At 42.6% G+C, this 14,667-nt stretch overlaps 1 protein-coding gene across 1 annotated transcript in view; it reads right to left on the reverse strand.

Annotated features, from left to right (window-relative positions):
• The window catches only part of DYRK4 (dual-specificity tyrosine-(Y)-phosphorylation regulated kinase 4), a 73,304-nt gene that overhangs the window by 26,353 nt on the left and 32,284 nt on the right, over window positions 1-14,667 (reverse strand). Inside the window, exons 3-9 of the mRNA XM_006862767.1 lie at window positions 13,808-13,888; window positions 12,870-12,989; window positions 11,998-12,136; window positions 9,350-9,513; window positions 4,945-5,081; window positions 4,504-4,644; window positions 2,155-2,293 (exon numbers count right to left, since the gene is read on the reverse strand). Coding sequence (XP_006862829.1) covers window positions 2,155-2,293; window positions 4,504-4,644; window positions 4,945-5,081; window positions 9,350-9,513; window positions 11,998-12,136; window positions 12,870-12,989; window positions 13,808-13,888 — 921 coding nt within the window. The remainder of the gene's footprint in view (window positions 1-2,154; window positions 2,294-4,503; window positions 4,645-4,944; window positions 5,082-9,349; window positions 9,514-11,997; window positions 12,137-12,869; window positions 12,990-13,807; window positions 13,889-14,667) is intronic.

The following is a 14,667-nucleotide window of genomic DNA, read 5'->3' on the forward strand; positions in this document are numbered from 1 at the left end:
GATCGAAATGATGCTAGAGATAGCATGATAGAATTTTGCAAGACCAATGATGCATTCATTGCATATTCATTTTTTAAAATAGCATAAAAGATGACTATATACATGGACCTCACCAGATGGAATATACAGAAATGAAATCAACTACATACATCTGTGGGAAGACACAGTGGAAAAACTCAATATTATTAGCTAAAACAATACCAGGAGTAAACTATGGAACAGAACTTGGGCATATGCAAGTTTAGGTTGAAGCTGGAGAAAATTACAAGAGAGTCATATATGGCTTTGAACATATCCCACCTGAATTTATAGATGACCTCAAGAACAGATTTGATGCTTTAGACACTGATGACTGAACATCAGAAGATTGTGGGACAACATCAAGAACATCATACAGAATAGCAGAAATATCACCATAGAAAACTTGTAAGTCTGCCTTCTGCCTATAACTGATTGGAATATCTAAAATGGGGCTACAACTTGCCCAGTGAAGGAGGCTTCCTGCAGAGCCTTTGCATTGCATAAGACCATAGGTGGAATCCTGAACCCCATCCAGAATCTGCTGAGGTGGGAAATCTCCACTTCAAAGGACAAGCAGACCAGCCTGGAATGGCTAGAAGAACAGAATACACTTCTTGAAAGAAAGACCAAAAGGAAAAATAAAAAACAGTAACAGTAGTCTGACTGACTACTACAAGAACAAGCAAGTTGCTTGCCTAGGAGACATCAAGGCAAGCATTCGGGTCCCCACAGGGCAAACCCCCTTCCAAGACTAAGACTCAAGGGTAAAACATGAGCAGGCATGGGATCTGACTGGTGACCACGGTGGTCACCAATAAGGGGAAGTGAAGGAAAAACAGCAATGAAGCTGCAAGCTAAGTCCAACCACGTTCAAATCTCCTGTGAACCCAGGTAGAGATCTGGTTGGCCAGCAGTATGACAAGACCTGGGGACTCCTGGGCCCAGAGGCAGTAACATAGTCACAGAAGCCTAGAGTGGAGAGTGAAGTGTCCAGCTGATAAGAAGTGAGGGGATATGCAAAAGAACCATCACACTTGCAGATAATACCCACTTGACCTGGCTTCAATGACTGGATGATCAGAACTCAACTAGAAGAGGGAAAAAAAGAGTAATCTGATACAATTTGATGAACTTGACCTACACCTATGGATGCAGTAGCTCAAAAGAGGGAACAAATCTTTAGAGTGAGGATCATTCCCACCTCTTCCATACACAAAGTAGACAGGGATGGGCAACTTGGACATTGGCTACCCAAAATGCAGGGGGCGGGGGGCGGGGGTAGCTACAAAGGCAAGAAGTGACTGACTTACAAACTTTCAAGAGGGAGTCTAGATCCAGAGGGCATGGAGGAAGGTAGAGTCTCCACTGAGTAGTATCTAATCTGTTGAGTGGGGCTGATGAAAGGAAATAAGGATAGGGCTCATGTGGCACAATAGTGAATAATTGTTATCAGGACTGACTGTAAGGGTTGGAAATGTAAAGGTAGACATTTTGTAGCAAAAGGAGGGGAGTGGTTGACTTTGCAGTCCAGGAGTGGAGGTCCCTGGGACCATCAAGGGAGAAGAGCGGAGTGCGGGACCCTACCCAGAGAAACACTGATGCCAGAGATGGAGGTAGAGATGATGACATGGAGAGATGGAGTGGCTGGGGACTCTAGACCCAGAGATGGTGAGGGGATGTGTTCTGAGGACCAAGGGCCAAGCTTGTAGTGTATACCCTTTGATTGTTTGATGATGCATGGAAGGGGTTGTAACCATGGCAATGAAACGATATACAATAAGATGAATGTAAAGCTAATGTTCTCCCATGTAAACTATCACATAACTCACAATAAAACCTTTAAAAAAATTAAGTAAAATAAAGAACATCATACAGGAAGAAATAAAAGGATAAATTCAGACTTGCAGGAATTTTCATTACAAATCTTGATGTTCAAAACACAGCCCCCTGCCCTTCACCCATTCCCAGATCTTCTATAGGGAAGCCCTAGGATCTTTTTTCCTATTTTCCTCAATTATACCAATTGTCTCTGTCTTCCCTTTTCCAGTATCTGTGCCTTAGGGGAATGGAATAAGACAAGTAGTTCTTGAGGATGGAGACTAGTCCCCATAGGAGGACTAAGATGATACTCACTGGCTTGAGGTCACAGTGAATGATTTTCTCTACATAAAGCATTTGTAAACACTTCAAAACAGAGAGGGTAAAGCGCCGAACTATTGACAAACTGAAGCCTTGAAAACTATTATTCTTCATCAGCTCATACAAGTTGATTCTGGGAAAGAGAGAGAAAGTGATGTGCATCAGTGTAAAAATATAATGCTGAGTTTGAACTCAAAAACAACCCCATATAACCTCATTCCCTCTGCTAGCAGGTATGCCTGAGACCAGGAGGCAGAGCTATAGTGTCCAATAAGTTCAACATTCCCTGTGATTTATGGTGGACCCAAAGTGAAACTTATCTGTGCTGGCCTCTCAGATGTCCCCTGATTTCTTATGTGAAATGAGTGTTAAGACTTTGGACCAAACTTCTGAAATGCTGTATTCATACTTCTTCAGATCCTTTGAAAGTATCCCCAAAGCCTACATCTTTACATTAAATTTGTACTAAAACTACAAATTACTTGTTACTAAGCCTCCACTCCTATCTATATCTGATAGAAAGATAGATGTGTAGAGAGATGGATGGATGGGTTCCTGGATGGATAGAATAGGATAGGGAAGCTTGGTAGAAAGGTAAATATATAGAAGCCTTTGAGTCTATTCAGACTCATAGCAACCTTATGTACAGCAGGATACAATGTCCAGTTTTTTGTCATCATCATGACCACCAGCATGTTTGAGTTCATGTGTTTATTGTTTCAATTGATTTCACTGAGAGTTTTCTTCACACCTGCTAATCCTCTACTTGCCAAACACGAAGAGATGTCTTAAAGAGATCAACTTGCTGACAAGAGAGTGGGCAGATGGGGGCTGAGGTCCAGTAGAGAACCCCTAAACCACAAGTTTGGTGGTTCAATCTCACCAGACACTCCTCAGAAACCCTATACAGGGTCTCTGTGAGTCGGAACTTACTTCTAAGAACCTAACAACAACAATAACAACCCACTTAAGTGGAGTTCTGGTGTGGTGCTGTAGGATAAACACTGGGCAACAAGGTCAGTTTGAACTGCAAGGTGGGTGATTCAGATTTACCAGCCGCTCCTTGGAAACCATACACAGGGTCCCTATACATTAGAACCGACTCCATGGCACTTAATAACAACCAATTTAAAATAAACCTGGCTGCTTTGTCCGAGTTAACTAACACCTTGCAGGAATGAGGACTCACTCTTGCCAGATCATCCTGTATTTACAGTCAGAGAGTCTTTTCTATTATATGAAATCTATTGACTTACAAATGTTGGAAAGCAACACAAAGTATGTTTAAATGCTGTGCCATGTCTATAGGCTGCTAGTTTGCAATCTCTGTGAAAACTAAATGAGGAGAGGAGGGGGAAAGCAGTCATCACCGTGAAATCACTCTGCATCAATCTTTCAGGTTTCTCTTCATTTTCTATTTCTGAAGCCTTCTATGGCAGTATCTAGGAGGCCACTCATTCCTAAGAGGCACCATGGAGACATTAGGGACTTGGTGTGACCCTAGGCAATGACCCAATTTCTCTGAGGTTTGAATTCTCGCTCCACACAACTGAAGACATACACTTGCCTCTCCTGCCCTCTCAGAGCATCCTAATTGGGCTTTGTGATCAATAGCCAAAAAAAGGCAGCCTGGGTGACCTGCTTGGCTGCAGGGAGGACAGTCCACCTCTGCATATTGGAGAATGGACCATATTTACAACCATCAGAGATGGTGAGGAGAGGAGAAGTTAGCTGGTTCCCTGATCTCACCATCTGCAGCAGTGTCATGGGAGCACTGAGCTGGCAGGTCAGTAAATCCAACAGCCCCCAGGCGCCTGAGAGTTCATTCTTGATCCTTCTCCTTAGCTAAATGCACTCAGTTTGGAGCTTTCACTTAAACTGCATCTGACTGTCTCCTTAGAGGAAAACACAATCCAATTAGCAAACCCTTTCAATGAGCACATCCCTTCAGTTCTAAAATTCCATCAGGTAATTTCCATCTCTTTAAGTCAGATTCTGATCTCTTACCAAACAAAGTATCTGCCCTGGTCCTAGTTTGTTCAAAACCAAAGCCTTTCCCACTCTGAGCAGCCAGCTGCCTGCTACCGTGAGTGCCAATCTCTGCACCCAAGAAAAGTTGAGAAGCCAATGAATGGGGCATGGTAGCAAATAAACGTCCTTTTTAAAACCTATCTCATATTACGTTGGCAGACAGTCTTGAGGACAGACCTAGTTTGGATCACTCAGGGTAGTGCCCAGTACCTATGCTGTACCTCACATTCAGAAAAAAATTAGTGTTCAAAGTTTATCTTCTGTCACTTAAGTCCATTTTCAAATGAAAATTAAAAAGTGAAAGCAGCTAACCCCAGGAGTTCAAAGGTGATACAGAGGTGATTGCGGAAGTAGAAAAAGTCCTTCATGTGTACCACATTGTAGGTATTGTCTTTGTCTTTTCTTCTGAGAGCTTCCAGGATCTTCAGTTCCACTAGGGCCTGGTGATGAAACCTGAGGTAATTGGACATGGCAGGGAAGATGAAGAAGAGGGACAGAAAACACAGATGTCAAATCATGCTGCAACAGTAAGACCATTTATTCACCCCCTCCCTGTGATTCCAACAAGAACTGCCTGAACTTGCAGAAAATTCTAGAAGTGCTATGCCTTGTTTCTTTTGCCCCATCTCAGAGTCATTTAGCTAGAAAGAGGAAATGGAAGACAAAGGTAAAAAAATTTAAAAAGAGGCCGAGTTATGAAGAAATGGCATTTCAAAGGGACAAGAATCACGCAGGCCGTGTCCTAAGCCATACCTCTTCTTGTTCCTGATGATTTTCAGGGCCACCAACTCATTGTTTTTGTGGTCCAGACACTTGGCCACCTGTCCAAAGGACCCTTTCCCAATCATCTCCAGAACTTCGTAGCGGTAGGCAATGTGATCATGCAGGACCTGCAGAAGCCAGGACAAGAATGGAGAGCAGAACTGTGTGCTCTGGAGCTGCCCAGCCACTGGGGTTCCTGGACACCATCCCAACTGAGGCTCACTCCTAGGAGGAAGTGTCTGAGCTGCAGTGGGCACAGGAGTGATTTCTACCCTTTTCTCAACACTACCACTATGGTTAGATTGGTGCCCTGATACCAGATCACCTGATATTGCATGTGGTGCCAGGGCAATTCCCATAAACTCTGCCACATCTCAATCAATGCAAAGAACATTGGATGGTCTTTGGGAAAATCAGGTCTACCACCAGCTCTAGTTTCCTGTATGTGTTGGAATCTGTTAAGTAAAAGTAGCCTTGAAGATTCCTTCTAGTTTAGGTATTCCATGACTCTTGAGCAATTTAGTTAACAACTGTAGTTTGGAGCAAGTTTCACTTGTGACCCCAATATGTCCCCATAGAAAGTATTCCCCTTTCTGGCCAGATTTGATTCTCATTTTGACTTATCCAGATTTAATCCTATCCTGGTGTTAGCAGTACAGACTTAGGCTTTCCTCGTCTGCTGGTGGTTCTGTGCTGTGGAGTCGGTTCCGACTCATACTGACCCTGTACAGGGTTTCCGAGGCTGTAAATCTTTATGGAGCAGAAAGCCTCATCTTTCTCCCGTGGAACAGCTGGTAGTTTCAAACTACTGACCTCAGGTTAACAGTCTGATTCGTAACCACTACACTACCAGAGTTCCTTTTCCTCATCTAAGAAGAGAAATATTTTCCAAGAGCAGAAATGCCCTCATCCCTCCTGGTGCTGGAAACCAAGGTGCAGGTGTTTAGGCAATGCCATGGAAGTTTTAGGTTTAAAAACATCCTTATCTGGGTGGTCTAAGTCAAACTACTTTCCCATTCTGAGCTGCAGAACTCTTTCATCTGTAAAGGAGGGATCTGAATAAGAGTTCCCTAACAAAACTCTTCACAGCTGTATCAATAAATAATATCATGATAAATGGAGAAAAGATTGAAGTTATAAGTTATTTCATTTAACTTGGGTCCACATTCAATACTCATGAAAGCAGCAGTCAAGAAATCAGAAGACATTTTGCCCTGGGAAAATATACCACAAAAGACTTTAGTATTAAATGTCAGGTTCACCTGACTCAAGCCATAATATTTCCAATCACCTCATAAAGCCACGATATTTCCAATCGCCTCATATGCATGGGAAAACTGGACAATGAAAAAGGAAGACCAAAGAAGAATCGGTGCATTTGAAGTATAGTGTGGGCAAGGAATATTGAAAGTACCATGGACTGCCAAAAGAACAAACAAATCTGTCTTGGAAGAAGTGCACCCAGAATGTTTCTTAGACATGAGGATGGTGTGATTTCATCTCACATATTTTGGATGTGTTATCAGGAGGGAGCATTCCCTCCAGAAAGACATCATCCTTGATAAAATAAAGAATAAGCGAAAAAGAGGAAGTGCCCCAATGGGATGGATTGACACAGTGGCAGCAACAGTGAAGATAGCACAGGACTGGTAACATTTAATTCTGTTGTGCGTGGGGTTGCTATGAGTTGGCACCTAATAACAACAGCAAAAGGTCTGCCAGCTCTATAAATCTCTAATCCCTAGAGTGACACTCATCAGTTTGGGAGAGGTGAGGATAAGTATTTGTGTACAAGTCCTCAGGATGTGTTTGTGGTTGTATGGTGGGAGTCTGTATATATTCATCAACTAGTGAAAATCAACAGAATGGAGAAAAGATGAGGAACAGGTTCCAGCACACCTGTTTTGAAAGTGCACGTGTTTTTCTCCAGGATTTGTATATACCTTCTACATACCACAAGCTTGAGTATATCATAATCATTTGCTCAACTTTGGCATTGATTGTGGTACTTGAGGGCAAGGGCTTACTCATTTTTGATAGTTGCCTGTGTATTTCCAGAGTCCAGCAGATGCCAAAGCACATGGTAGGTACTCAATAAATCTGTTGTTGTTGCTAGGTGTCATTGAGTCGGTACCCACTGATAGTGGTCCTTTGCACAACAGAATGAAACACTGCCCGGTCCTGGGCCAACCTCAGAATTATTGCTACATTTGAGCCCACTGATGCTGCCATTGTGCCAATCCATATCATTGGTGGTCTTCTCTTTTTCTCCAACCCTCTACTTTACCAAACATGATATCCTTCTGCAGAGACTGGTCCCTCCTAACAATATATCCACCAAAGTATGAAAGACGAAGTGTGGCCATCCTGGCTTCCATGGAGCACTCTGGCTGTACTTCCTTCAACACAGATCTACTTGTTCTATTAGCAGTCTCCTCCAACATCATAACTCAATAAATAGGTACTGAGTTAATAATATCTGCTGACAGACTGCAGCTGTGTTGTTTATTTAAGTTTTAGGGTATGCGCACTGTTTATCATATGTGCATTGGAATCTAATAAGGATCGAGACTCCAGGCTTCAGATAGTACATATTATCCACCAGCCTCCACCAAAGACACTGCTATCAAGGACATTTGAGACTGGGGGTATTGAGTCCCAGGAATTAGGTTAAAGGTAGTGCTTTAGGGAATTTCCCTGGGAGTCTAGGCACAGGTGAGGTGGGGCTGGGGAACTGAGGATGTCTGGCTGAATTGGAGGTAAAATTTTGTTGAGGATACTTAACCAAGGACCTGTTAACTTCCTGAAATTGTGTGTATGTTCAGGATGTCTTTTCTGGAACAAGGACCTATAGATCTTATCAGACTCCCAGATGGATCTTTGACCTAAAAATGGTGGAGAACTAGGACTGTCACTGGAGACCGTGCACCAAAAAACTCTAAATGCCTGCTTCTCAAACTGTGCATCACCTAGGAACTTGTTAGAAATACAGCATCTTGAAACGCACCCTAGAGCCACTGGGTAAGATCTGGCATGTTATCAAGATCCCCAGGAGATTTCTGTGTTCAGTGAAAGTTGAGAAACACAGTCCTAAGTGTTAAGAGAATCCTCCTCTTCTATGAAGCCATTAAAGACCTATTCTACCATGTAAGAAGCCAATGAAGTTATAAGGAAATGTCCAGAGGAGGAAACTGTGGACAGCCCACAAGCCCAGTAGACGAAGCATTATATATAATCAGGAGGTCATCACAAGTGTTCCTGAAGTAAAAGAGCCACGAGACCACTCCCTGAAGAAGGACATCATGCTCCATACTAGTGGTTGTTAAGTGCCATTGAGTCGGTTCCAAATCAAATCGACCCTGCATAGGGTTTCCAAGGAGCAGCTGGTGGGTTTGAACTGCTGACTTTATGGTTCAAACTGACCTTGTGATCCAGTGCTTATCCTACAATGCTACACCAGGACTATGTAATGTTGTTCTTGTTAAGTGCTGTCAAGTTGGTTCTGACCCATAACAACCCTGTATAGGGTTTCTGAGGAACAGCTGGTGAATTTGTACCACTGATCGTGCAGTCCAAACCAACTTTGCAGTCCAGAGCATTAACCCACAGCGCCACACGGGGACTCTGGACTATGTAATGGGTCAATGAAAAGGAGGAAAACCCTTAATGAGACGGATCAACACAGTGGCTACAACCATGGGCTCAAATATGGCAACAATTGTGAGGACGGCACAGGACCAGGCAGTGGTTTGTTCTATTGTACATGGGGTCATTGTGAGTTGGAATCAACTCCATGGCACCTAGGAACAATCATTGTTCAGATTTCTCCTTCAGGCTTGGAAGAAGTATGATCCTAGGGAACCCCTGATGTGCAGTCAGAAAGAGAAGAGGAGGAGTCACTGGGGTCAATGTTTAGGAAACTGAAAGTAGTCAAGGGACTACAGTGAAAAAAACTTGTTTAATGTGTGGGAAAATATCTATTCTAAAATAGAGATGGTACCATCCATGAGCTTGTTTGCAGGAGACAAAAAAATAAAATAAAGCAAAGGAAGCCCTGGGGAAACTACACCTGATTTAGCAGTCCAACTTTTTCCAATGATGTGTGGGAGGAGAGTCTGTAGGAATTCACCCAACATGCAAACCTGTTACCCCCAAATACTCTCAGAGAAAATTCGTGTTCTGTTAGCAGAATCTTTTGCACAGTAAGTGAATGTTTTACTGTTTTTAAACAGTCTTTCTTTAGTTTAGCACCTACTAGAATCCCTCAGGACTCCTAGCCCCACTTATATCAGCATCAAATGCTATAAAATACCCCTCCACCTCTTTCCTTCCTCAACTATCTCTTGACCCCAAGTCACAAGGCCCCTGCGGTTACCATGGACCACTTTCCCATCACCTTCTTATAGGAGCCATGTTCATCATCAAAACACGTCTTGCTGAATTTCTCTGGAGTCATTTTGAGCTTTTCAGCTTCGAGCCCCAGGAACCATAGTTCTGTGTAGCCCAGGATTTCACTGTGCTCATATGGAGACAACTTGTTCTTAAAAGACCTTAGAGCCTCTGTGTAAAAAACATTGCAGATGTCAGTTAACTGAAGGTAGCACAGGGATTTTCCCGGGGTGCAGATGATGGCATCCCTTCTAGTTCTTGAGTCAGTCAGCCTCTTTCTCAACCAGGTGATTCAACAAGGACCAGGCATTTTGAAGCTCATGGGAAGAAAATTTAAAAAGGATAATTTTAAAGTCTTGTATTTGATTTCAACAAATTAGGAAGAAAACACAAAAGGGAAGTTAAAATATTGAGTCCTCCTCAGAGTTCCAGTTATAGTAGCATGGATTAAAAAATAGTCAAAAGTAAACTCAGTGTCAACAATAGTGTGTAGGTAAGGTGGGGTTTATCTCAGGAGTTTATCCTGAGAGAGTTTGCAAACTCTGATGACTTCAGAGATCAGGCTGACTTTAAAGGCTCAGTAGGTCTGCAGTTGAGCCAGTGACTATCGGAGATGATCAAGAAGGAATGTGGGTCGGTACTTCTCTATTCCATACTTAACACACACAGTATTAAGTAGATGGTGTGGCACTGTAGGATCAACACTGGACTTCAAATCACAAAGTCAGCAGTTCAAACCCACTAGCTGCTCCTCAGAAACCCTATTCGGGTCGCTATGAGCTGAACAACAACATTCTATACTGACCCAATCAAATCAAGAGTCTGGTCCTTTTGGTCTGGAAGACATAGGGTGAGACTGACACTTTCATAGACATAAAGAAATTTATATTTACTACGGATTGAACTGTGTCCCCCAAAAGTTATATTGCAGTGATCTTATTAGGAAATAGGTGTATCTTTTGTTGAGCTAATGGGGTCATATAACCTTCTGAGTGATGTGTTATAAAAAGAGAATAGTCACAGACACACAAAGGGACACTATGTGACAACAGAGACAGATGCACCAACTAGCTGCAAAGGAATGCAGAGGATTGGCAACAGTCACCAGAAGCTAGGAGCGAGACCCACAGAAGGAATTGCATTGGTCAAGTCCTTGATTTGGACCTTAGCTTCCAAAACTGTGAGAAAATACATTTCTGTTTTTTAAAGTCACCCACTGGTGATATCTTTTGTTATGGCAGTCCTAGGTAACCAAGACAATGCTGTGTAGAATGTTCAGAGGAAAGGAACCAGGATTGAAGGTGGACTGGACCATGTGATTTGACAAACTGCTAAAGAGTTGAAGAAGGGACTGCCAGGAGATAAAAAAGATTTCTGGGAAGCATGATATCTGTCTTCAAATATGTGAACAGCAGGTGTGTATACGTTGGGTACAATGTGCTCTTAGATCAAGGGTCTAAAGATAATGTTGTTGTTGTAAGGTGCCATTGTGTTGATTCCAACTCTTTGCAACCCAATGCAACAGAGTAGAACCACCCCATAAGGCTGTCATTTTTTAAAACTACTTATTGTAAATTGATTAAGGTGTACAGAGCAGATCATCAATTTTCCGTTCAGCAAATCCTAGACTTTGTTTTACGTCAATTATTGCAATTTCCTCAATGTAACACCCCCTTCATCCTACTTCCTCCCTCCATTTCTCCTTTTTTCCCAATCCTTCTGCATTTTGTTCTTAGATAAACACTGCCCTTGTAATGGTTAACCATTCTATGGCATGCATATCTCACTATTGTTGTCTACTGCTTGGCTGAAAATTGAGCAAGGAAGATGAGTTCAGGTCCACACAAGAAGAGTGCCCAAGGCCCATAGTCTCGGGGTTCTTTCAGTCTCTGTCTGGCCAATAAGCCTGATATTTTGTGTCATTTTAAGTTTCGTTCCACATTTTCTCCCATTCTACTCACAACCTTCTAATGTGATCCCATTTAAAGCAATTGGTAGTGGTTGTAATCCTTACAGAAGCAGATCACCAGAACTTTCTTCCACAGAGCCACCCCTTCAGTTAGCAGCTGAGTGCTTGACTACTGTGTCACCAGAGCTCCTTCTAAAGATAGTTGTTGTTAAGTGCTGTCAAGTTGGTTTTGACTCATAGTGACCCTGTATAGGGTTTCCAAGGAGCAGCTGGTGGGTTTGAACCGCCAACTTTGTGGTTAGCAGCCCAGCGCTTCTAAAGCGCCACACCAGAACTCCTCTAAAGATAATTTGTTGTTGTTGTTAAGTGCCGTCGAGTCGGTTCCGACCCATAGCGACCCTGTACAGGGTTTCCGAGGGTGTAAATCTTTACGGGAGTAGAAAGCCTCATCTTTCTCCCGCGGAGCGGCTGGTAGTTTCGAACTGCTGACCTTAAGGTTCACAGCCCGATTCGTAACCACTACGCTGGGAGGCAGATATCAGCTCTGAACAAAGCAGAATTTGCTCAGAACTGAATGAATCTCCTCATGGGCAGTTACTAAGATAGTTTAAGAAGGGGAGAGACAACCAAAGGCAAAGCTACAGTTAGAAATGTTCTGAGAACTGAAATTTAATAAACTATAAGTCTGTGAACCCCAACCATCCATACCCATTGCCATCAACTCAATTACTGCTCCAAAGCCATACCTGCTGGTGTCAGAGGCAACTTTTGTTTCCTTGCTGGTTTCTCCATGGGCTTGGGATCTTGGGTTTTAATGCTACAGTGGAAAGGCAATTCTGAAGTCTTGAGCTCAGAGGCTGATACCTGACTGTGAGTTTGGGTCTCCTGTCCAGGGAAAGAGGTTTATAATAAAAGACTATAATAAGCTTCCAGGGTCATAAACCATTTTTATGACCACAAGCACCCACATTTAGCCAAGTTCTTTCCCTTTTCCTTTCTCGGGAGAAAACAGTAATTACGAGGCAATGGATTTTCTTAATCTTTCTCCCATAGGAAGTATGTAACTGATGGCCCCACTCCTCTCTGGGAGACACATGTCAATTACAATATTGAGTTGGCAACCCAATGCCATCTTATTGTAGACAGAGGCAGTCATGGTTTCTTTCTTACTCTTTCTTTCTGTTCTTGAGAAGGCCAATGCCCACCTCCATAAAGTGACTTGCCAAGGACACAGAAACTTGAACTCATGTATGTAAATATTTCTTTTGGTTTTTTTGGTTCCCCACTTAATATCTCATTTGGTCCTCATACCAAAAGGTAGGGAACATGGAAGGAGAACAAACACTGTGTATGTGTCCACTATTTATGTTTTAAACACTTCATCTCTCCCTTTCTCAATGAATCAAGACAACCCAATAAAGAGCCCATTTTGCAGAAAAAGAAATCAAGGCTACGAGGCCAATGACTTATTTGCTCAAGTTTTCACTCAATGTGAAGAATAACAAGAGGACTAGAATCCAGCTCTTTAGCTGATGCTGTGCTTTCCCCATTAACCTGGACTGCCTCTCTCAAAGTGGTTCTAGACTGGAATGAGGACTTTTCACAGCCCCATACTCACCTGATGATGAAGGGATGATTTCAGCAGAACTTTACTGTTGATGTGTGGGAAGTTTACCACCATGTTCTTCTTTCCCTTGATGTCCACAAAAGGCAGTGAAGTAATGTTGGTGTTTGTGTTCTATAGAAGGAGAAATTGGATACATTACAGAAACCTCAGGCCAGAAGATATCTTCAGGGGGTCATTTCTTCTAGCCCCTTCTCCACAACAAAGATAAGACTGACTCAAATCCAGACATGAACCTATTCTAAAAGTTCTTGGAGAAAAATTCAGATTCTAAAGCAGTAGTTGGGCTCTGGATGAGAATCCACTTACTAACTGTGGACCTTACACAAGTCACCTAGCCTCTCTCTTTACACCTCAGTTACCCCGGTGTGGTACTGTGGGTTCATGCACTGTACTGCAAAGTCATTTGAACTGCAAGGTTGGTGGTTCAAGCTCACCAGCTGCTCCTTGGAAACCCTATACAGGGTCACTATGGGTCGGAATGGATTCAACAGCGCTTAGCAACAACAACAAAACCATAAAGACAAAGCTGGGACCACCTCAAAGGGCTTTTGTGAGGCAAATGACTTAGAGTATTCCACAAATGTTAGTCATTATACCATCATTTCAATGTCTTACCATGCTAACATGAGGAAGGCCTTCCTGTCACATATAAGCCTTCCATGTTGTAACAGAAACTCTCATTCCGCTGCATTGTCTTCAACTACCCATTTAGATCAAAGTCTTTAGGTATTTGTTTTGGTGAAGGGGAGAGGTAGCATGATTGTCAATTAATAGTCACATTTAAAATTCTCTATAATGTGGATGAAGCTTATTATGTTGAGTTGACCAAAATTGCCTGCTAAAAGCTGCCCTGGTCACACGTCTTGCCTTCTTCCCTCCCCACCCCCCAATTCTCTCCTAGACAGAAGGCATTAAGTATCCTTTCCTACCTTATGCAAGAATCGGGTCATTCTGAGGTTCTTGGCCTTAGAAGGTGGCTTCTGGGCTTGAATCAAAGGTTTACTCTCAACCTGGATCAAGCGCAAGAGAATTGGGAGAAAGCTTGGCATGGCTTCACCCCAAGTCACAAGAAATTTATTTTATTTCAGTGTAATGAAGATACCCCTGAAGTCAGTTCTTTTGACCCCAAATCAACGAATAGCTAAGAAAATCTCAAAGAAATACTGAATGAATGCATGAATGAATGAAAACCAAATGAATTTTCCAGCAGTGTTAATTTTCAATAAAGTATAGTGTTGTTGTTAAGTATTGTAGAGTCGGTTTGATCCATAGAGACCCTATAAAGGGTTTCCAAGGCTGTAAATCTCTGAGGGAACAAAAAGTCTAATTTTTTTACCCATGGAGTGGCTGGTGAGTTTAAACCACCAGCCTTGTTTTTCCCAGACCAGTGCTTATCGTACAGAGCCATCTCACAACTAAATAATGTATTGTTGTTGTTAAGTGTCATTGAGTTGGTTCCAACTCTTCGTGACTCTCTATAGGGTTTCTGAGGAGCAGCTGGTAGGTTTGAATCCCTGACTTTGTGGCTAGCAGTCTAGTGCTTATCCTAGTTCCAAATAAAGTATTGTTGTTGCTACAGGCAGTCAAGTCACAGCCCTACCTGTGTAAGGTTGTTGATGAGCAGCTGGTGAGTCTGAACTGCCAACCTTGCAGTTAAAGCCAACTTTAAGATCAAGTACTTATCCTATAGTGCTACACCAGGACTCCAAATAAGGTATGTTGTTGTTGTTGTTGTTAGGTGCCATCGAGTTAGTACCAACTCATAGCGACCTTATGCGCAGCAGAATGA

This window comes from Chrysochloris asiatica, unplaced genomic scaffold (assembly GCF_000296735.1).
Source record: "Chrysochloris asiatica unplaced genomic scaffold, ChrAsi1.0 scaffold00050, whole genome shotgun sequence".
NCBI lineage: Eukaryota > Metazoa > Chordata > Mammalia > Afrosoricida > Chrysochloridae > Chrysochloris > Chrysochloris asiatica.